Genomic DNA, 21752 nt, shown 5'->3' with positions numbered 1-21752 from the left:
GGAGGGAGCCAGGGTGAGAGTCCCGCCACCCCTCGCCTGGGGTTTGCATTGATTTTGCAGTTGTGGGGCCAGAGAGGAAGGGGATGGGGCTGGAAGCCATCTGCAGTCAGCAGTGGGCTGATCTCTGTCACACTGTGGGAGCAGAGCTGACTTGACTGTGTCCTGTGAGGGACGCAGCAGCAGCCTGAAGAGGGCTCAGCCTCGTTTCTCACATCCAGGTAGAAATTGGGAAGTGCAGCTAGGGTGAGCCCTCCCCGGTGAGCTACCGATGACATGGGGTGTCCACGCAGGGCTGCCGTCCAGCAGCAGGGCCCTCCCACGACAGCCACTCCCTGTCGTCCTCAGGCTCCCATGGGGCTCCAAGTCCTAGCTTTCTCCTGACATGGGAGACTGCCCAGTCCTGTTCTGTGTTGAAGTGCGCCTCTGGGGGTCATTTACTTGCATCTGAGATATGTGAGTGAGATTTCTATGTGTTAAGAAAAGCTGGGACCCTGGAGATGCTTCCCAGGCCGCCCTAGTCTTCCCAGTCCCAGGGGCTTGGCCACATACCCCGCAGTGTGCAGAAGATGCAGGGGAACTGGCCTGTGTCCTCAGGTGGGAGGGGAAGGGCGGGAGTGCCCAGCACCCCAGGGGCCAGGCTGCGTGGGCGCTGGGGGAAGGTGCGCCATGGACCACAGAGACCCGTGGTGCTGGGCAGCTTCCCGGCAAAGGGTCTGGAAGGTGTGTCTGCAGTAGACAGAATTCTCAGGATGCTCCCAAAACCTCTGCCCACTGGTTAGCCAGACACAAATCTAGGAACTTCCTGCAAGGGACTTTGCAGATAGGACTGAGGTCACTAATCAGCTGACCTTAACATAGGGAGATGGTTCTGGATTATCTGGGTAGGTCCAGCATAATCATATGAGCCCTTAAAAGCAGCGGAAGAAGCCAGGAGAGGAGCTAAGAGAGATTGAAAGAGAAAGAACTCAACCCACCACTGTGGGGAGGAGACCCATTCCCCACCATCGGTCCTCCTTGGAAGATGGTAATAGCCCCTGGGCATCACAAGGCAATTCAGCCACCCGGGGACCTCAGTCCCACAGCCCTCTGGAACTACATCTGCCTGTAATCTGAATGAGACTGCAAGTTGATTCAGCCGCAGAGCCTCCAGAAAGGGACACAGCCGCAATGACACATTAATTTAGGCTCTCTGTGACTCCAAGCAGAGAACCCACTGAGCCTCGCTGTGCCCGGCCCTTTGACCTACAGAAATAGATAACAAATGTATGTGCTGTTAAGCCTCTAAATGCAGGGTAATTTGTTTGAGCAGCAATAGGAAAATAATATATGCACCCCTGCCCGTGGGAGTCACATGGCCCAGGGCCTTACTGAGAAGATGATGAGGGACTGTCAGCCATTAGGGAATGCCATCCAGGAGCCACTTTTTTTTTTTTTTTTTTTTCTGGAGACGGAGTCTCGCTCTGTCGCCCAGGCTGGAGTGCAGTGGTGCAATCTCGGCTCACTGCAAGCTCCGCCTCCCGGGTTCACGCCATTCTCCTGCCTCAGCCTCTCCGAGTAGCTGGGACTACAGGCGCCCGCCACCACGCCCGGCTAATTTTTTTGTATTTTTAGTAGAGACGTGGTTTCACCGTGGTCTCGATCTCCTGACCTCGTGATCCGCCTGCCTGGGCCTCCCAAAGTGCTGGGATTACAAGCGTGAACCACCGCATCCGGCCCCCAGGAGCCATTTGTCTACTATTCACCAGTTAGGGAATGGGGAGCTAATTTGCATTTTAATGCTAGATTCTCACCATTTTCCCAAACAGGAAATCCTTCCAGAGTAGAATCTTAGCACTTACTTAGGCATCTTTTATGCTTTTGGGGTCCTGCGCTCTATCCCTCTGGTCTTGCTTGGACTGGGGAGTGGGACTGTTAAGCAAAGAGCAGATTAGGCGAGGCCACCCACCAAAGCACCAACACCTAGGTGCGGGGAGTTGGTCTGAAGAGAGGCTGAACGACCAAGTCCAGGTCATGAAGGGAAGCAAAAGGCCAAGTCATCGGCTAAGTCCGAAGGATAAAATGGGGCCAAAAATAGGCCAGATGGTCCTGCTGAACACAGTTGGGTACTTGTAAGGAATTGGGAAGTGGACTGTAAGTAAAATTGCTTGCCCTGTGGCTTAAGATTGAGGCAAGGCTGTCACAATGACATACATCTTCCACCAAAATACAAGGCATAGGGTGTAGTAAATTGCAGTGAAATTGCAGAAGAAATTCTAATTGAAGGGATCCAGCAAAGAGTAAAGGTATTTGTCATGGAGACTGCCGTAACATTAATTTATGGACCTACTATGTTCTCAGTCCTCTGTGTGCAAGATGTCTGCACTCTAGATGGCACCATTATGATCCCTGACTGTCCCCAGCCTCTGTGTCTATTCCAAGGAGCCCCTCAGCTTCTCTATCCTTGTGATTGGAGTCAGCCAATGCCTAAGGGGAAAGTGGCCCAAATGCTGAATTTATGTCCTTGTCCTTGTCTCTTCTCCTCCATCATAGCCTTGCAGTTTCCTCTTTCTTTAATATCTTTCTGGTACCTTCAAACGGATAGTTTATTACTTTTTCATTCAAGTTTTTAAGCTCTTCTTACTTTTTATAGGCTAGGGTATTTTCCTCTTTTTTTATTCATTCTTCATAGATATTATTTTAAAATATAAACGTGTTTGTTGCTTTTTCTGATTGTGAAGCTAATATATTCATCTTGGCAAATCCAACATAACAGAAAATAATTAAATTCACCTGAAATCCTACCATCCAAAAATAGATACTGTTAACTATTTGGTATACAACCTTTTGTATATCTATGCCTTTTCATTGTTTGTCTTTTTATTATTTTTCATAAATAAGATCACACTCTACATACTGGTTTGTAAGCTACTTTTTAATTTAATAATATGCTTTTAGTGACTTAAGTTTTGATAAATATAAAGCTAAATTTTTCTTTTCTTTTCTTTTTTTTTTGTTTGAGACAGTCTCGCTCTATCCCCCAGGCTGGAGTGCAGTGCAGTGACATGATCTCGGCTCACTGCAACCTCCGCTTCCCAGGTTCAAGTGATTCTTATGCCTCAGCCTCCCAAGTAGCTGTGATTACAGGCGCCCACCACCACGCCCAGCTAATTTTTGTATTTTTAGTAGAGACAGGGTTTCGCCATGTTGGCCAGGCTGGTCTCGAACTCCTGACCTCAGGTGATCCACCCACCTCAGGCTCCCAAAGCATTGGGATTACAGGCATGAGCCACCACACCCAGCCCCTAAATTATTCTTTTGAATTGGCTGCATGGTGTTTCATTATATAAATGTACCTTAATTTATTTTAGTAGTTCCCTAATAATGTTCAATTTGTTTGTCTGTAATGTTTTTCTATTAGAATCAATGCTGGAATCTATAAACTTGTAAATACATATTTGGGTGCTTTTCTGAGTGCCTGTTTTCTTAGGATAAAACCCTAAAAGTAGAACAATTGGATCAACATATTTGTTCTTTGTAAAACTTTTCTCGAAGTATAATACGCATGCATAAAAGTGCACCAATAATAAGTGTATGTTTTGATGAATTTTCACAAAGTGAATATTCTTGTGCAACCAACATCCAGATCAAGAAATAGAACATTACCATCACAACAGTCTCTTTCTTTTAAATGGAGTATTTAGTCCATTAACTTTTAATGTGATTGTTGATATAGTTGGGCTTACATTTACCATTTTCCTCTTTTTTTGTCACATGTCTTTTGTGTTACTCTTTTTCTCCTTTTCTGTTTTCTTTTGGGTTAATTGGATCTTTTTTAAAAAATCCTATCTTAATTTATTATTGGCTTATCACTATTCCTTTATGTTATTTTGTAATGGTTGCTCTGAAGATTATTTTATATATACATAAATATATATCTTTTACTTTTCATATTAAAAGTAATATTTGCCACTTCATATAAAATGTAAGAATCTTGCATGTGTATAATTTCATTTATCCCTTTCCTGTTTTATGGATAGAGCTGTCATTTATATGCTCATCTACATGTACTAAAAGCCCCACGATATAATGTTATGATTTTTGCTTTAAATTGCTACATATTTTTAAAGAAATTAATTTTAAAATAGTGTGTTGTACATACCCACAGTTTAACACTTCTGGTGCTTATCATTTCATCTTGAAGATCGGAATTTCCATTTGTCATCATTTTCACTTCTGCCTGAGGAACTTCACTTAATGTTTCTTGTAGTAATCGTCTGCTGGTCAGTGATTCTCTTAGCTTTCATTTTTCTTTTTTTGGACAGCAGACATTGTGGTGGTGTCCTTCAGGTCACCACCAGGGACACGCACCCCCTTCTTTCATTTTTCTGAAGATGTCTTTATTTCACTTTTATTCTTGCAAAATATTTTTGTTGATGTAGAATTCTGAGTTGACAGTTTTTTTTCTTTCAGCAATTCAAAGATGTTGTTACAGTATCTCTGTCTTTCATTACAGTCAACTGTCATTCAACAAAGGTCTGTCTTGTTATGTTTCCCTGTATTCTGCTAGGGATTCAGTGATCTCCTTGAATCTGTACATTTATTCTTTTACCAGATTTGTGAAATTGTTGGTCATTATGTCTTCAGAATTGTTTCTGCTTCATTCACTCTCTCTTCATGTATGTTAGACCGTAATATTTTCCCAAGTCACTAAGTTGCTGTTCATTATTTTCCAACTTTTTTTTCTCTTTTTCAAATTGGATCATTTATACTCGTCTGTCTTCAAGCTGCTATTTCTTTTGGTATTTCCAATCTGCACTTCAGCCTATTCAGTAAATATTTTTATTTTTATACTATATTCTCCAGTTCTGGAATTTCTATTTGATTCTTTGTTATAGTGTGCATTTCTTTGCCATTTCCTATTTCTTCATGCCTTAGAAGTATGTGCTTCTGTATATTTTTGAGCATTATTATAATAGTTTATCTGTTGCTTCAGACACCTGTATCGCCTAAGTGCTGGTTTCCACTGACTTTTCTCTTGGGAACTAATCACATTTTCCTTTTCTTTATATGTCTAGTAAATTTGGATTGTATGTTGGCTATTGAATAGCTTATAGAGTCTTTGGATTCTGTTGTTTCTCTGAAGAAGTTTTTGTTTTGTTTTGTTTTGTTTTTTTCTGACCTTTTAGCAGGAAGTTAATGTGGTTGAATTAAAACTTCACATTCTACGTTCAGGTTTTGTAGCCTCTACTAGGCTGCTTGGAGTATTCCCCATACCTTCAGAGTTCAGGGGTCAGCCAGAGATTTGGGCAGAGCTCCACACAGAGCTCTGTAGCTCCCCTCTGCAGCTCTTTGTTCTGAGATTGTCCTCCTTATTGATGCTTCTAAGATCACCCTAAAATATTTGTTCTAACTGTTCAATCAGTGACACTGTGACTGCAGGTTTCTGTCTGTGTTTTAGCCACCCCTTGGTGCCTGCCTGCAGGCAGAAAGCTGTAAGGGCAGGAAACTCAGCCAGGGGTATTCCTGTGGTTTCTGCCTGCTTTGGGTCATTCTCCAGTGCCATCAGATAGCCGTTTTTTTGTACTTTTTTCCCAGTGGGTATAATTATCTGCACAGAGTTTGTCTGATAGTAGCCATTCCACTATTATTAGAAACCCTTAAGAGAAAATAAATATTTTATTCATTGAGTGATTGAGAGGGATTTTTTTTTACATTTTCTGATGTGAAATTAGGTTTTGGATGACCCTAATGGCCTCTGCCGAGGAGCAAGCATGTGCTTCTGTATCAACCACTTTGGACAGCATTGCATGCTACTAATGTCCACATTGGTGGTTCCTGGTAGCTTCCCTCAAAACTGGTTAACTTAGATTGGTCAGGAGCCCATCAGAGCTGAGGGGGTGGGGTGGAGAGAGGAAACGAGGTCAGGTGGGCAGCAAGCTTTAGATGCTGTGAGTGAGGCAGAGCAAGTGTCTCTGTTGTGGCCGGGGTTACTTTGTTGTGCACTTGGGACATAATGAAGGGAAGCTAAAGCCACATCCTTACAGAGCTCTACATCTTAGCGTTGCAGAGGCATTTCCACTTTAGAAATCAAACTCATGTTTCTGTGTTTAAAGCAGATCCAGAATGGATGGTATTTTCAAGTTAATGTCTTTAGAAAAAAAGAGGTAGGTAATTATTAGAGCAGAGCTGTGTGTGTTGGAAACTACACAGGTTGAAGCCACAGAACTTAGGGTTGTGTCTGAATTCTGCTGCCATTTTCTCTCTGAGCTGGTAAAGCCTTTCCACGCTGCAGAATTTCTCTTATGTGAAATGAAGTCAAATAACACAGTTCCTCAACAGAGGAGTAAACAAAAATGTTTGTTGAACCTGAATCCAAAAGGTTTAGATTACATTTTCTTGATAGTAAAACAAAATAGTCCAGGCATTTTAGCACACCTGACCTTTTCAGCCTCATTTATCCCAACCTTAGCCCATCCTCAGATTATCTGAAGTTTCACCAGTGTTCAAGCCCATGCCTAGGAATTTTATGGGAAATATTTGACAAAGGGAGAACAGTAGCCTTTAGTAAATTTATTTTATCTGTCTTAAAGGATGTATTCATCTGAAGAGACAGTGTCAGGGTTGGTAGGAAAAAGGATGGTAGCAGAAGAGAAAAAAATGCAATTTCTGGGAAGTCTGCATGTTTCCAGCAATATTTAGGATTTAAGCTCCCCTGAATATCAGGACCTCAAGCATGTGCTTCTGTGTCAGCCACTTTGGACAGCATTTCATGCTATTAATCCCCCTATTGGTCGTTCCTGGTAGCTTCTCTCAAAACTGGTTAACTGAGGTTGGTCAAGAGCCCGTCGGAGCTGATGGGGGTGGGGTAGAGAGAGGAAATGAGGCCAGATAGGCAGCAAGCTTTGGATGCTGTGGTAAGGAATTATGACTGTCACTCTGAAGCAGATCTCAGGCAGAGGAATGATGTGATTTATTGTAGTTTACCAAGGACCACTCGGGGTATTGTGCAGAGGGAAGACCAGCTGGAGGTTCTTGTGTCACTCCGTGAAGTGTGGGGGCAGCGTGGGGGCAGAGATGGGACCTGCACTGGAGGTTGGTGGTGGACCGATGAAAAATGGTTGGATTCTGGATAATAAAGTAAAGGTAAGGCTAGCTGATAGACTTGATGATAAACATGGATGTGAACTGAAAGAAAGACAGGTGTCAGGATAACCAAAATTATCCTTGCCAAGATTTTTGTTCTGTGCTACTGAAAGAATGCAGTTGTCTGCTACTGAGATCAGGACACCTGTGGCTGAGCAGGTTTGGGTGGGTGGTCAGGAGTTCTCCCTGGAGGGAGGGTAGGGGCAGCAAGGGGGTCCTCCTCGTGTAGGCAGAACAGCTAGAGACCCAGAGTGGGAGAGGTATGGAGAGGGGTGGGCATTGAGAGACGGGGAGCAGTTTTCCCCTGCCCTGGCTCCAAGGAGAACCTTGAGATGCATTATCAGGCATCTCAGCAGAGGGGCCTAGGAGGCACTTGGAGTGGCAGGGGGCAGGTGTCACTTCTTTGCCTAGAGCTTCCTTTGACCACCCATAGGAAGCCTTTACAATGACTACAGTGCAGAAATGTCCAAATACCCAAAAGTGAACCCAAGTCTGGCTGTGTCAGACAGAAGATACTGAAGTTGCAAAGCCACAGGCCTCAGAGTGGGGATGCCTTTCACTGTGAAATCACATATTTCTAGAGCAAGAACCAAGGCATTTGTGCCAGGACTTTTGTGTTTGTGCGTGTGTGTGTGTGTGATACAGAGCCTTGCTCTTTTGCCCAGGCTGAAGTGCAGTGGTGGAAACGTGGCTCACTGCAACCTCCGCCTCCTGGATCCCAGTGACTCTCATGCCTCAGCCTCCTGAGTGGCCAGGATTACAGGCACATGCCAGCAACCCCAGCCAGTTTTTGTATTTTTAGTAGAAATGGGCTTCTGCCATGTTCGCCAGGCTGGTCTTGAACTCCTGACCTCAGGTGATCCACCCACCTTGGCCTCCCAAAATGCTGGGATTACAGGCGTAAGCCACCGTGCTGGGCTATCTGCCAGGACATTCAGCAGTTGACTCTGTGGAGAGCATAGTGGAAAGGAAGTCTACCAATATTTTCTTTACACATACAAGATGAGAGATTTATGTAAAAACCACACCTTCGAGATCCAGGAAAAACTATTCTGGTTCAAGAAACCATAATCATTGTGAAAAGATTCACCTCGGCGGTTACCTAGGACTAATGACAACTGTGACATCTTCAGATATTACATGCCGAGACCGAAGAACTGCCAGCTTCAGAGGAGGAAGCACAGGGCACACCACAGTGTGGATAGAGGCCTGGTTGTCAGGAGTAGATACAACCTAAGGTGCCCAGCTCTCACCAACCTGGCAATAGATTTATTTGTATTTGTACTTAAAAGCTGTAATTATCTATTAGGCATTTCTTTAAAATAATATGCTGAAGAAAGTCTGCATGAATTTTAATCCAAACTGAAGAGAAGTACAGGTCTACCAACAAAGTGGTCAGCTAGAGTGTGTGCTGGATATCGAGACCAGCCAGCGTAAAAGGCCGAATGGTGTGCTGAAGGCCTGATGATGCTTGGATAGTTACTTCAACCTAAAATTGATATCCACATGCCCAACCCCTGTAAGCTCAAACGTTAGAGTTTCTCATCCATGATTGTCCTGATCCATTTCCCTTAAGTGGCTTGCACAGCAGAAGGGGGAAATTGTACCATTTTAGAAGTCTAATTTGTTTGTTTGATTGATTGATTGATTGATTGATTTTGAGACAGAGTCTTGCTCTGTTGCCCAGGCTGGAGTGCAGTGGTGCGATCTTGGCTCACTGCAACCTCCACCTCCTGGATTAAAGCCATTCTCCCACCTCAGCCTCCCAAGCAGCTGGGATTACAGGCACCTGCCGCCAGACCCAGCTAATTTTTGTATTTTTAGTAGATACGGGGTTTCACCATGTCGGCCAGACTGGTCTCAAACTCCTGAGCTCAAGTGACCCACCCGCCTCTGCCTCCCAAAGTGCTGAGATTACAGGCATGAGCCACCACACCCGGCCTAATTTGTTTTAAATAACTAGCTCAGCTGTAATCTACCACGAACAATGATGGTGTTTTATTTGGTATTTAAATAATTTTTGTAATGAAAATTGTTAATCATGACATGATTTAGTTTATTGCAGAGCATTAGGGTGAAAATAATGAAAATTTTCATTAAAGGAATATGTGACATAACTTCATTATATTATATACAGTGTTGTACTGATTTGCCAAAACTTGTAATTTGGTAACAATATTGCATTCCTTGGGTTTGTACTCCAAAAGTCTATGATCTAAAATGTTGAGTTGCAGGCTGGTTCTGTTCAGTGAAAAATGAAAATGATTACCTGAATTTTGCAGCAACCTAAACTTGGAGGAACAGCTGTTCACATCCCTGGCACTTCACATTTGCCTAACATGACACTACCATGTGTCAGAAACCATGCTTCACTTACTGCTAAATCATGACGCAGCCATGTTTTATGTAATTACTTTTTAAAGTAATTGTGACCCCAAAGTCTTGTTTGTACATGAAGACCTGACCTTTGACTGATTTCCCAGGTTAGAAAAAGTCCTGCTGGGATTTTGATAGGAATTGCATTAAACCTATGCATCCATTTGGAAGCAACTGAAATCTTTATCCAGTTGAGTCCTCCAATCCATGAATACAGAATGTCTCTCCATATTTAGATCCTCTTTGATTTCTTTCAGTGCTCCATTATTTTAAAGCAAGTCCCAGACATCATGTAATTTGATCTGTAAATAGCATAGTTTATGTCTTAAAACATAAGGTCTCTCTCTCTCTGTGCCACACTTTCTTCTCTGGTATTTTAAAAGCAGTGGTCTCCCTGAAGTGGGGATTGAAATAGATTTCTTGTAGGAGTCACTGCTTTTCTTGGCTAAAGGCTCCTGTTACCTTCACTGAGATGGCACGACAGCACCAAATAGCCAGGGGCCTTTGGAGGGAGGGTAGGGGCAGCAAGGGGGTCCTCCTTGTGTAGGCAGAACAGCTACAGACCCAGGGCAGGAGAGGTGTGGAGAGGGGTGGGCATTGAGAAACGGGGAGCAGTTTCCCCCTGCCCTGGCTGCGGGTTGCCTGAGGGACCTCAGCATGTCTCACCTGTGTGTGAGCTGCGAGGCCTAGATCTGTGCAGGGCACCTAATGATACCTGCCTCTCAGGTAGGCTGGAGTCACACACACAGCAGAAGGAGGGTTGTACGTTTTCAGAAAAAGTTATTTTCCCCCCACCAGGAAGAGAACTGGGAGACGGAGCCTGAGAGAAGGTCAGTTTCTCCCAGGAGGGCCCAGAGGCAGGTCTCCCCAGCAGAGCGCATTCTCACTTGGGACTGTAGATGGCTCAGAGTTTCTGCTGCCAAAGGAACAAACCTCTCCAAAGCTGAGGTTTTCAGTGAGCCTTTTGTACAACCTAAAAATTAAAAATCTGGAGCTGAGATGACTAAACCTAGTATTGGATCCTGAAACAGAAAAAGACCATTTGGGAGAACCTGAGGAAATCTGAACAAAATCTGGACATCGGTGACTATCAGAGTCAGTGTTGCTCCGTTCATGTGACAAATGTGCCATGCTAGCATGAGACCTTATGGTCGGGGAGGCCTGGTGTGGGTGCCTGGGTACTCTATGCTGGCTGGCCAGTTGTTCTGTAAATCTAAAACTGTTCTTTAAGAGTCTATCAAAAATAATCTTTTTAAAAAACAAAAGCTAGTCTGGGTGCAAGTGGCTCATGCTTGGAATCCCAGCACTTTGGGAAGCCAAGGTCGGATCACCTGAGATCAGGAGTTCAAGACCAGCTTAGCGAACATGGCGAAACCCCGTCTCTACTAAAAATAGAAACAAACTCAGTCCAGTGCAGACAGCCCAGTGACCTGGCTGGCCAGCAAGGTTTGGCCCCTTGTGAGCGTGCGAAGAAACTTCACCTCTCTGGGCCCCCAGCTTCCTCATCTGTAGAATGTACACATCATTTCGCCTTCCTTGTTCATGTCACAAGGATGAAGTGAGAGGCCCCTGTAGGGCCACACCTGGACACATATCCCAGTCCCGCAGCGCAGAGCCACCGGGGAGCCTGTACCTGCCATTTTGCCCGGGCAGGGACCACATGCATGCCAGGGCTCCCCGGGAGCCTCACCTCTCACCCTCCTCCTCACTTCTCACTCCTCACTCTACTCTAGCCACTCTGCAGTTCTTCCACGACCAGCAGCAACCCCACCCTCTTGTTTCTGGGGCTGGATGCTGTCCCTGTTGCCTGGAACACTCTTCACCCCCCTTGCTACCCCGACACCTCCCAACGTGCCCCACCGGGATCTCCCAGGCCTGGTTGGGCCTCCTGTGCCTGTGGTTTTCCTAGCATCACCACACAACATTATTTGTTTAACTCCCTTATTTCCTGCCAGATCCCCATCACCTTCTTCACATTGCATCCTCAGAACCCCGCGTGTATCTGTGGCCCATACCTAGTGGGCTCTGGATAAATACATTTGAGTTAATTCAGAAAGCAGTGAACCAATGCGGACGTGAACTGGAAGCCCCTGGCTGTTTGGTGCTGGATGAACAGCCAGGCTGTCTGCACCCTGCCTGGTACCCCCCATGCCCAGATTCCTGTTTCTAATGCAAGACCGTATGCTAGACTCTTTAGAGAAATTTCTCAAAGGGCCGCAAGGCCATGTCAAAGAATGCATTGCCTGCATTTGCTGGAGCAGAGCTCAGTAAGTCAGTACTCACTTTGTTAATGGCTTTTGATGGACAGCAGTGGATCTCAAATTTGAGCATGCACCAGGGTCATCCAGAGGGCTATGCAGACACAACCTGGGGGCCCCACCCCAGAGTTTCTGATTCAGTAGGTCTGGGGATAGGTCTCAAGGATTTGCATCTCTACCAAGTTCCCTAAGTGCTGCTGCTGGTCTGGGGACCACACTTTGAGAACCACTGACTTCCAGGGCAGTAGGTCAGCATGGAAAAGAGATGCATAGGGAGGGCATTCCTCCGCCTCTCTCCCTGGGTGGGCAGAACTACCTGCCTTCCCTTGTAAGGGGAAGCAGAGAATTGTTTGGCTGCTGTTCATCAGAGGCAAAGGCACCCTCACTGAGCATTTATCTAGAATCTAGAGTTCTTAGCTGCTCTGCTGTCTAAACACTGTTGGAATTTCAGAATGGATCAGAGACTGCTGACTTGTCTTCCTATATAAAAATTTAAAATCCAAAATCAAGACTGGCCTTTGTGTTACTGGGCCGTGTTGTTCTTGTTCATTTATTCACCTGCAGACACCATGGGGCACACGGTCCCATCCTTTAACGCTTTCCTGTGAATTAGCTGTGTAAGACCCACAGTAGCCTTGCTTTGTAAGAGCATTTGAGCCCAGTCTAAGCAGACAGGTGACTGGCTCTCCCACTGGCTGTTTGCACAGAGCCTGGATCTCCTGGCTTCAGTCCTGGAGTCCTTCCCCCGCCTTCACCTTCACTCCCTCTCCCACGAATGCCTGCTCAACCTTTCATTCATGCAGTTGTGAAACCCTCAGGAAACACCTCCTCAATCCCACACCCTGTGCTGGAAGCTGGAATGTAAAATGATGAGTAAAAGTACTGGGAGACTCGTGTTGAAACTCGCTTTTCTTTTCTCCCAGGCTGCAAATTTGCTATCTGAGCAATCATTTTGTGAACTGCTGAGACCCCAGCTGGGACTACTGAAAAGCCAAGAAAAGTAGTGACTCCTACAAGACATCTGTTTTATTCCCCTAGAGAGACCATTGCTTTTAAAATATCCCAGAAAAGAAAGTGTAGCAGCAAGACAGAGAGGGAGAGCGAGGAAAAGAGATGCCTTGCCTTTTAAGACATATACTATGCTATTCACAGATCAAATTATGTGATGTCTGGGACTTGTTTAAAATAGTGGAGAACTGAAAGAAATCAAAGAGGATAAAACATGGAGAGAGATTCTGTGTTCATGGATGGGAGGGCTCAACAGAGTAAAGATTTCAGTTGTCTCTGAGTTGATACATAGGTTTAATGTAATTCCTATCAAAATCCCAGCAGGATTTTTTTGTAGGTATTATAGACAAGATTACTCTAAAATTTTTATGGAAAGGCAAAGGAACAGGAATAGGTAAAACAGGAGGCCGGGGAGGAAATAAAAAAGAATAGCTAAAACATTTCTGAAAAAGAAGAATTAAGTAAGATGAACCACTCTACCAAATTTCAGAATTATTTTATACACACAGAAAACAAGACCATTTGGTATAAGAGGTGGATGAACACATTGATCAATGGGACACAATAGAAAATCCAGAAATAGTGACAAACAAGTACAGCCAACCAGTTGTTTAAACAATTGTGGTATAATCCACATGCCATTGTTACTTCCATATTTTGTTATTGTAATTGTTGTGATGACCATACTAAGGATGAACTGGCATACCACTGTAATTTTTATTTGCATTTCCCTAATGATGAGTGATGTCGTATGTCCTTATTTATATGCTATTGACCATTCGTATGTCTTCTTTGAAGAAATGTCTATTCAAGTCCTTTGCCTATTTTTGAGTTGGGCTAGTTTTTGAGTTTTTTGTTTGTTTTGTTTTTCGAGTTGTAGGAGTTTTTCAAAAATGTATTCTGGATGTTATTCCCTTATCAGATATATGATTTGCAGATACTTTCTTCCATTCCATGGGTTGCCTTTTCTCTCTTGATACTGTCCTTTAATGCACAAAAGATTTAAATTTTGATATAGTTCAGTTTACCTATTTTTTTGCTGTTGCCTGTGCTTTTGGTCTTATATCCAAGAAATTATTTACAGATTCACTGCTGTAAAGCTTTCCCCTGTTTTCTTCTAAGAGTCTTATAGTTTAAACTTTTATATTTAGGACTTTGTCCATTTTGAGTTAATTTTTATGTGTGTTAGGTAAGGGTTTAACTTCATTATTTTGCATTTGGATATCCAGCTTCCCAACACTGTTCGCTGTAAAGACTGTCTTTTCCCTCACGGTGTTAGCACCTTTGTTGAAAATCAATTGACCACATATGGGAGGGTTTATTTCTAGATCCTCTATTCAGTTCCATTGGTCTATATATCTATCCTTATGCTATTTCCACATTATTTGATTATTGTGACTTTGTAGTAAGTTTTGAAATCAGGAAATGCGAGTCCTCCAACTTTGTTTTTTTCAAAATAATTTTGGCTAGTCAGGACCCCTTGAGATTCCATATGAATTTTAATGATGAATTTTTCTATGTGTGTAAAAAAAATGCCATTGGGGCTGGGCGCGGTGGCTCATGCCTGTAATCTCAGCATTTTGGGAGGCTGAGGTGGGCAGATCACCTGAGGTTGGGAGTTCGAGACCAGCCTGACCAACATGGAGAAACCCTGTCTATACTAAAAGTACAAAATTATCTCGGTGTGGTGTCACATGCCTGTAATCTGTAATCCCAGCTACCTGGGAGGCTGAGGCATGAGAATCGCTTGAACCTGGGAGGCGGAGGTTGCCGTGAGCTGAGATCGTGCCATTGCACTGCAGCCTGGGCAACAAGAGTGAAACGCTGTCTCAAAAAAAAAAAAAAAAGTCATTGGATTTTTATAGGAATGCATTGAATACACAGATTGCTTTAGGTGGTATTGTCATCTTAAAAATATTAAGACTTTCAATTTATGAACATGGGACGTCTTTCTTTCCTTTTTTTTTTTTTCCAGCAATGTTTTGTAGCTTTTAGTCTACACATCTTTGGCCTCCTTGGTTAAGTTTATTCCTAAGTATTTTATTCTTTGTTTTTTGTTTTTGTTTTTGTTTTTTTGAGACGGAGTCTCGCTCTGTCGCCCAGGCTGGAGTGCAGTGGCGCGATCTCGGCTCACTGCAAGCTCCACCTCCCGGGTTCACGCCATTCTCCTGCCTCAGCCTCCCAACCAGCTGGGACTACAGGCGCCCGCTACCATGGCCGGCTAATTTTTTTGTATTTTTAGTAGAGACGGGGTTTCACTGTGTTAGCCAGGATGGTCTCAATCTCCTGACCTTGTGATCCACCTGCCTCGGCCTCCCAAAGTGCTAGGATTACAGGCGTGGGCCACCAAGCCCAGCCGAATTTTTTTGTATCTTTTAGTAGAGATGGGGTTTCGCCGTATTAGCTAGGATGGTCTCGATCTCCTGACCTCATGATCCGCCCGCCTTGGCCTCCCAAAGTGCTGGGATTACAGGCATGAGCCACCATGCCCGGCCAGTATTTTATTCTTTTTAATGCTATTGTAATGAAATTTTCAAAAGTTTCCTTTTCAGAATACTCATTGCAAATATACAGAAATAAAACTGATTTTTGTGTGTTAATTTATATTCTGTAGCCTTGCTGAATTTTAGTAGCTTTAATAATTTTATTGTGGATTCTTTAAGGTATGCTACATATAAGATGTCATCTGCAAACAGATAATTTTATTTTTCCTTTTCAACGTGGATGTCCTTTATTCTTTTTCTTTATTTTATTTTATTTATCATACTTTAAGTTTTAGGGTACATGTGCACAACGTGCAGGTTTGTTACACATGTATACATGTGCCATGTATACATATCTATATATGTATACATGTTACATGGGTGTGCTGCACCCATTAACTCTTCATTTAACATTAGGTATATCTCCTAATGCTATCCCTACCCCCCCACCCCACAACAGGCCCCAGTGTGTGATGTTCCCCTTCCTGTGTCCATCTGTTCTCATTGTTCACTTCCCACCTATGAGTGAGAACATGTGGTGTTTGGTTTTTTGTCCTTGCAATAGTTTGCTGAGAATGATGGTTTCCAGCTTCATCCATGTCCCTACAAAGGACATGAACTCATCATTTTTTATGGCTTCATAGTATTCCATGGTGTATATGTGCCACATTTTCTTAATCCAGTCTATCATTGTTGGATATTTGGGTTGGTTCCAAGTCTTTGCTATTGTGAATAGTGCCACAATAAACTTACGAGTGCATGTGTCTTTATGGCAGCATGTTTTATAATCCTTTGGGTATATACCCAGTAATGGGATGGCTGGGTCAAATGGTATTTCTAGTTCCAGATCCCTGAGGAATCACCACACTGACTTCCACAATGGTTGAATTAGTTTACAGTCCCACCAACAGTGTAAAAGTGTTCCTATTTCTCCACATCCTCTCCAGCACCTGTTGTTTCCTGACTTTCTAATGATTGCCATTCTAACTGGTGTGAGATAGTATCTCATTGTGGTTTTGATTTGCATTTCTCTGATGGCCAGTGATGATGAGCATTTCTTCATGTGTCTTTTGGCTGCATAAATGTCTTCTTTTGAGAAGTGTCTGTTCATATCCTTTGCCCACTTGTTGATGGGGTTGTTTGTTTTTTTCTTGTAAATTTGTTTGAGTTCATTGTAGATTCTGGATATTAGCCCTTTGTCAGATGAGTAGATTGCAGAAATGTTCTCCCATTCTGTAGGTTGCCTGTTCACTCTGATGGTAGTTTCTTTTGCTGTGCAGAATCCTAAGCCAAAAGAACAAAGCTGGAGGCATCACGCTACCTGACTTCAAACTATACTACAAGGCTACAGTAACCAAAACAGCATGATACTGGTACCAAAACAGAGATATAGACCAATGGAACAGAACAGAGCCCTCAGAAATAATGCCACGTATCTACAACTATCTGATCTTTGACAAACCTGACAAAAACAAGAAATGGGGAAAGGATTCCCTACTTAATAAATGGTGCTGGGAAAACTGGCTAGCAATATGTAGAAAGCTGAAACTGGATCCCTTCCTTACACCTTATACAAAAATTAATTCAAAATGGATTAAAGACTTAAATGTTAGACTTAAAAGCATAAAAACCCTAGAAGAAAACCTAGACAATACCATTCAGGACATAGGCATGGGTAAGGACTTCATATCTAAAACACCAAAAGCAATGGCAACAAAAGCCAAAATTGACAAATGTGATCTAATTAAACTAAAGAGCTTCTTTATTTCTTTTTCTTGACTGCTCTCACCAGGACTTACAGTACTATGTTGAATAGAAGTGGAGAAAGCAGGCATCCTTGTCTCATTCCTCATCTTAGTGATACAGCTTCCCATCTTCCATCACTGAGTATGATGTTAGCTGTGAGATTTTCATATGTGGCCTTTATCACATTGAGGACTTTTCCTTCTATTTCTAGTTTATTGAATGTTTTATTGTAAAAATTTGGTCAATGCTTTTTCTGCATAGATTGAGATAATCATGTATTTTTCCTTCATTCTGTTAATTTAGTGTATTATATTGATTTGCTCTCCTATGTTGACCCATCCTTGCATTCCAGAAATAAATTCCATTTGGTCCTGGTATATAATCCTTTCAATATGCTGCTGAATTCCATTTCCTAGTATTTTGTTGAGGATTTTTGCATCTATATTCATAAGGGATATTAGTCTGTAGTTTTCTTGTAGTTTCTTTGTCTGGGTTTATTATCAAAGCAATACTGATGTTATAGAATGAGTTGGGAAGTATTCCTTCTTCTTCAATATTTTTGGAAGAATTTGAGAAGAATTGGTGTTGATTATACTTTAAATATTTGGTAGAATTCACTACCGGATGGTAGAAGCCATCTGGCCCTGGACTTTTCTTTATTGGAAGATTTTTTTATTACTCTTCGATTTCCCTACCAATTATAGATCTATTCTGATTTCCTATTTCTTCTTGAGTTGGTTTTGGTAGATTATGTGTTTCTAGAAATTTTCCATTTCATCTAGTTTATTTAATTTGCTAGTGTACAACAGTTCATGGTGTTCTCTTATAATCATTTTTATTTCTGTAAAATAGGTAGTCATGTCCTTACTTTGCTCATCAAAACTTTTGATTTTTTACAAAGGTACAAAAGCAATTCAGTGGAGAAATGATATTCTTTTCACAAATGATGCCAGAAATAATACCATTAGACCATCCATAGGTGATGAAAATGAACCTTGACCTAAACTTCACACATTATACAAAAAAAAAAAAAAAAAAACCCCACACACAAAATGAATTGTAGATTTCCATGTAAAACTTTTAGAAGAAAACATTAAGAGAAAATCCTTGAGAACTAGGGTTTGGCAAAGAGTTCTTAGACATGACACCAAAAGCATGATTCATAAAAGAAAAATTTGAGAAATTGAACATTATAACAATTTCAAACTTTGGTACTATGAAAACCCTTTTTAAGGCAATGAAAAGATAAGCTACAGACTGAGAGAAAATACTCGCAAACCTCATATCTGACAAATAACTCAAATATATAAAGAACTCTCTGAGCCAGATGTGGTAGCACAAACCTGTGATCCCAGCTACTTGGGAACTGAGGTGGGAGGATCACTTGAGCCCAGGAGTTCAAGACCAGCCTGGGCAACATGGTGAAACTCTGTCTCAAAAAAAAAGAACTTTCAAAGTTCAACATTAAAACACCAACTGTTAAATAGGCAAAAGAGGGCAAGGCATGGTGGCTTACACTTGTAATCTCAGCACTTTGGAAGGCTGAGGCAGGAGGATCACTTGAGGCCAGGAGCTCATGACTAGCCTGGGCAACACAGCGAGACACTGTCTCTACAAAAATTTTTTCAGAAAATTAGGCAAGTGTGGTGGTGTGAGCCTGTAGTACCAGCTACTCAGGAGGTTAAGGTGAGAGGATCCCTTGAGCTCAGGAGTTTGAGGCTGCAGTGAGCCATGATCATGCCCCTGCACTCCAGCCTAGGCAACAAAGCAAGACCCCATCTTAAAAAAAAAAATAGGCAAAAGACATAAAGAGATTTATCACCAAAGAGGATATATGGCAAGTAAGCACATGAAAAGATGTTCAACATCGCCAGCCTTTCAGGAAATGAAAATTGACACCATGATGAGATATCACTACACACCTATCAGAATACCTAAATATAAAATAGTGACAATACCAAATGCTGCTGAAGATTCAGAGAAACTGAACTCTGAGACATTGAGGGTAACAGGAAAGTAAGATAGCACAGCCACTCTGGAAAATAGTTTGGCAGTTTCTTAAAAACTAAGTAGTCAACTACCATCTGACACAGTAATTACACTCCTGGGCATTTATCTCAGAGAAATGAAAACTTACGTTCATACAAACCCCTGGTCGTGAATTATCATAGCAGCTGTATTCATAATAGGAATAGTTGGAAACAATCCACATATCCTTAAACAGGTGAATGGTTAAAAGCCTACATACAGGTTGCTCTGGTGGCTGTGCAGATCTGCACTGGTGATACAGTGCCATACGCCTATGCACACACATTGTATGAAAGTCAGGTTCTTGGCTGTGAGATCATACTGGACTTATGAAAGCTAGACCATTGACGGAAACTGGGTGGAGAGTGCACAGTGCCGTCTGTACTATAGTGGTATACCCTGTGACTCTACAGTCATTTCACAATAAAACATATTTTGTTTCGTTTTGTTTTGTTTTTTGGGTGGGGGGTGTTTTGAGACAGAATCTCGCTCTGTCGCCCAGGCTGGGGTGCAGTGGAGCGATCTCAGCTCACTACAACCTCCGCCTGCTGGGTTCAAGCAGTTCTCCTGCCTCAGCCTCCTGAGTAGCTAGGACTACAGGTGTGTGCCACCATGCCCGTCTAATTTTCTGTATTTTTAGTAGAGACAGGGTTTCACCATGCTGGCCAGGCTGGTCTTGATCACCTGACCTCGTGATCTGCCTGCCTCAGCCTCCCAAAGTGCTGGGATTGCAGGCGTGAGCCACCACACCCGCCAATAAAAACGTATTTTAAGGCCCTAGGGGAGAAGGTATGGCAATTTGACAACTTTTGATGGATTGCAGTTTGTTTTAGATGTGTATCGTGGTTACGTTTTTTAAAGAAAGAGAGACGGGATCCTTATGTTTCAGAAACATACGCCATGGTGTTGACAGATGAAATTATATTGTACCTTAGATTTGCCCTAAAAACCTTCCAGTGGGGAGGGGAATTAGATGATGAAACAAAAGTGGCCACATGTTGAGAATTGTTGAGGCTGGACAATGAATATACAAGGTTCCTTATACTATTTTCTCTCCTTTTGTGTACTTTTGAAACTTTCCATAATAAAAGTTTTTAAACATAAATGAAATAAAAATCATGAGTGTTCCTAGGGACTTGTAGCTGTGTACAGGGTTAGGAGAAGGCCCCTGGCTCCCGCTTGCAAGCTGGGCTCTGACCACTGCCTCCAGGTTGGAGACAGAGTGTATTAGTCCATTCTCACAGTCCTATAAAAAATACCTGAGACTGGGTAATTTATGAAGGAAAGAGTTTTAATTGGCTCACAGTTCCACAGGCTTCACAGGACGCATGACAGGGAGGCCTCAGGAAACTTCGTTCACAGCGGAAGGTGAAGGGGAAGAAAGTACCTTCTCCATATGGCAGCAGGAGAGAGTGAGCAAAGGGGGAAGTGCCGCACACTTTTAAACGATCAGATCTCATGAGAACTCATTCACTATCACGAGAACAGCAAGGGGGAAATCTGCCCCCATGATCCAGTCATCTTCCACCAGGCCACGGCTTTTAATTCAACATGAGATTTGGGTGGGGACACAAATCCAAACCATATCCCTGAGGGTTTCCCAGGTCAGTTCTGGGGACACATGTGGAGCTTTAACTGTGTTCCTGATGTTGGCTCTGCCAGGCCTTTGGGCTCCACTTTTAAGGAACTTGCCATTTGCCGCCCCAGTCATCCTCCCATCTGTTCAAGTGTTCTTCCTTCCATTGGTCTCTTCGTCTGTTTCATCACCATTTATGTGTTTCTATCATCCACCTGTTTACTCATTTACTTACTTAACATTTCCTAAACGTCGACATTAACGAATCAGTCATGGCTCCTGCCTTCAAGAAGCTCAGAGTCTATCTGGCTGGGGGAAGTCAGACCAACACAGTGTACAGGGATGTGTTTCCTTCTGTGAGAGTTGTCTGTTCAAGCTCCCTGAGAGTAAGATAAGAGTCATGAATGGGACTGTCACAGAGGAGGAAATGTCTGAAATGAGTCTTCAAAGTTCATATTTTCACCTATGTTGGGCCCATGTGGATAATCCAAGATAATCTTCCTATTTTGAGGTCAGCTGATTAGCAGCCCTAGTTTCATCTGCAACCTTAATTCCTCTTTAATTCCTCACGTAACATAACATATTCACAGGCTCTGGAGATGCCATCTTTTCATCTTTTGGAGACCATTATTGTGCCTCGTGCAAGAAGAGAGTCCAGATGCAGACCCAGCTATCTAGAATCTCAACTCAAGGACAGAGCAGACATTGTAGGTCCATGGGAAAGGACTGCCCATTCCATGAATGGTGCCAAGACCATTGATTATCCTTACAGAAGAAAGAAATTGGTTTCCAACCTCACTCTGTATCACAAAAATCATTTCCAGGTGGATTAACAGCATACATATCAAAAGAAAAGTTATAAAACATTAAAGGACAACAGAGAAGAATATGACTGAGGTTGGAAAGAATTTCCTAGACACAGAAAACATACACTAAATAGGTCTAGATTGACAAACTTGTCTATATTAAAATTAAGGACTTCTGTTCATCAAAAGGCACCTTAAAAATAGTAACAAGACACAAACTGGGAGGAGATAGTTGTGGCACATCTGAGTGACGGAGGTATCTAGAAGTGAGGGAAGGATTGTGTGTATATACATACATACATGAATACATACATATTTTTATGTCAATGATATGTTAAAGATAAGCAAT

General features: G+C 42.7%; 1 protein-coding gene across 8 annotated transcripts in view; it reads left to right on the top strand.

Annotated features, from left to right (window-relative positions):
- ARHGEF4 (Rho guanine nucleotide exchange factor 4) overlaps positions 1 to 21752 on the top strand; it is a 202460-nt gene that overhangs the window by 160159 nt on the left and 20549 nt on the right. The window contains exon 1 of one of the 8 annotated variants that reach the window (XM_055262722.2): positions 6843 to 7071. The exons of the other annotated variants lie outside the window; for them this stretch is intronic. Within the exon in view, the coding sequence (XP_055118697.1) occupies positions 6858 to 7071 (214 nt within the window). The 5' untranslated portion in view covers positions 6843 to 6857. Of the gene's footprint in view, positions 1 to 6842; positions 7072 to 21752 lie in introns of those variants that run through there. 8 annotated transcript variants of the gene reach the window in all.

The sequence above is a fragment of the Symphalangus syndactylus genome, chromosome 22 (genome assembly GCF_028878055.3).
Source record: "Symphalangus syndactylus isolate Jambi chromosome 22, NHGRI_mSymSyn1-v2.1_pri, whole genome shotgun sequence".
In the NCBI taxonomy this organism is placed as follows: domain Eukaryota; kingdom Metazoa; phylum Chordata; class Mammalia; order Primates; family Hylobatidae; genus Symphalangus; species Symphalangus syndactylus.
The sequence above is the reverse complement of the archived record's forward strand: the minus strand, read 5'-3'. Positions and strand labels throughout refer to the sequence as shown.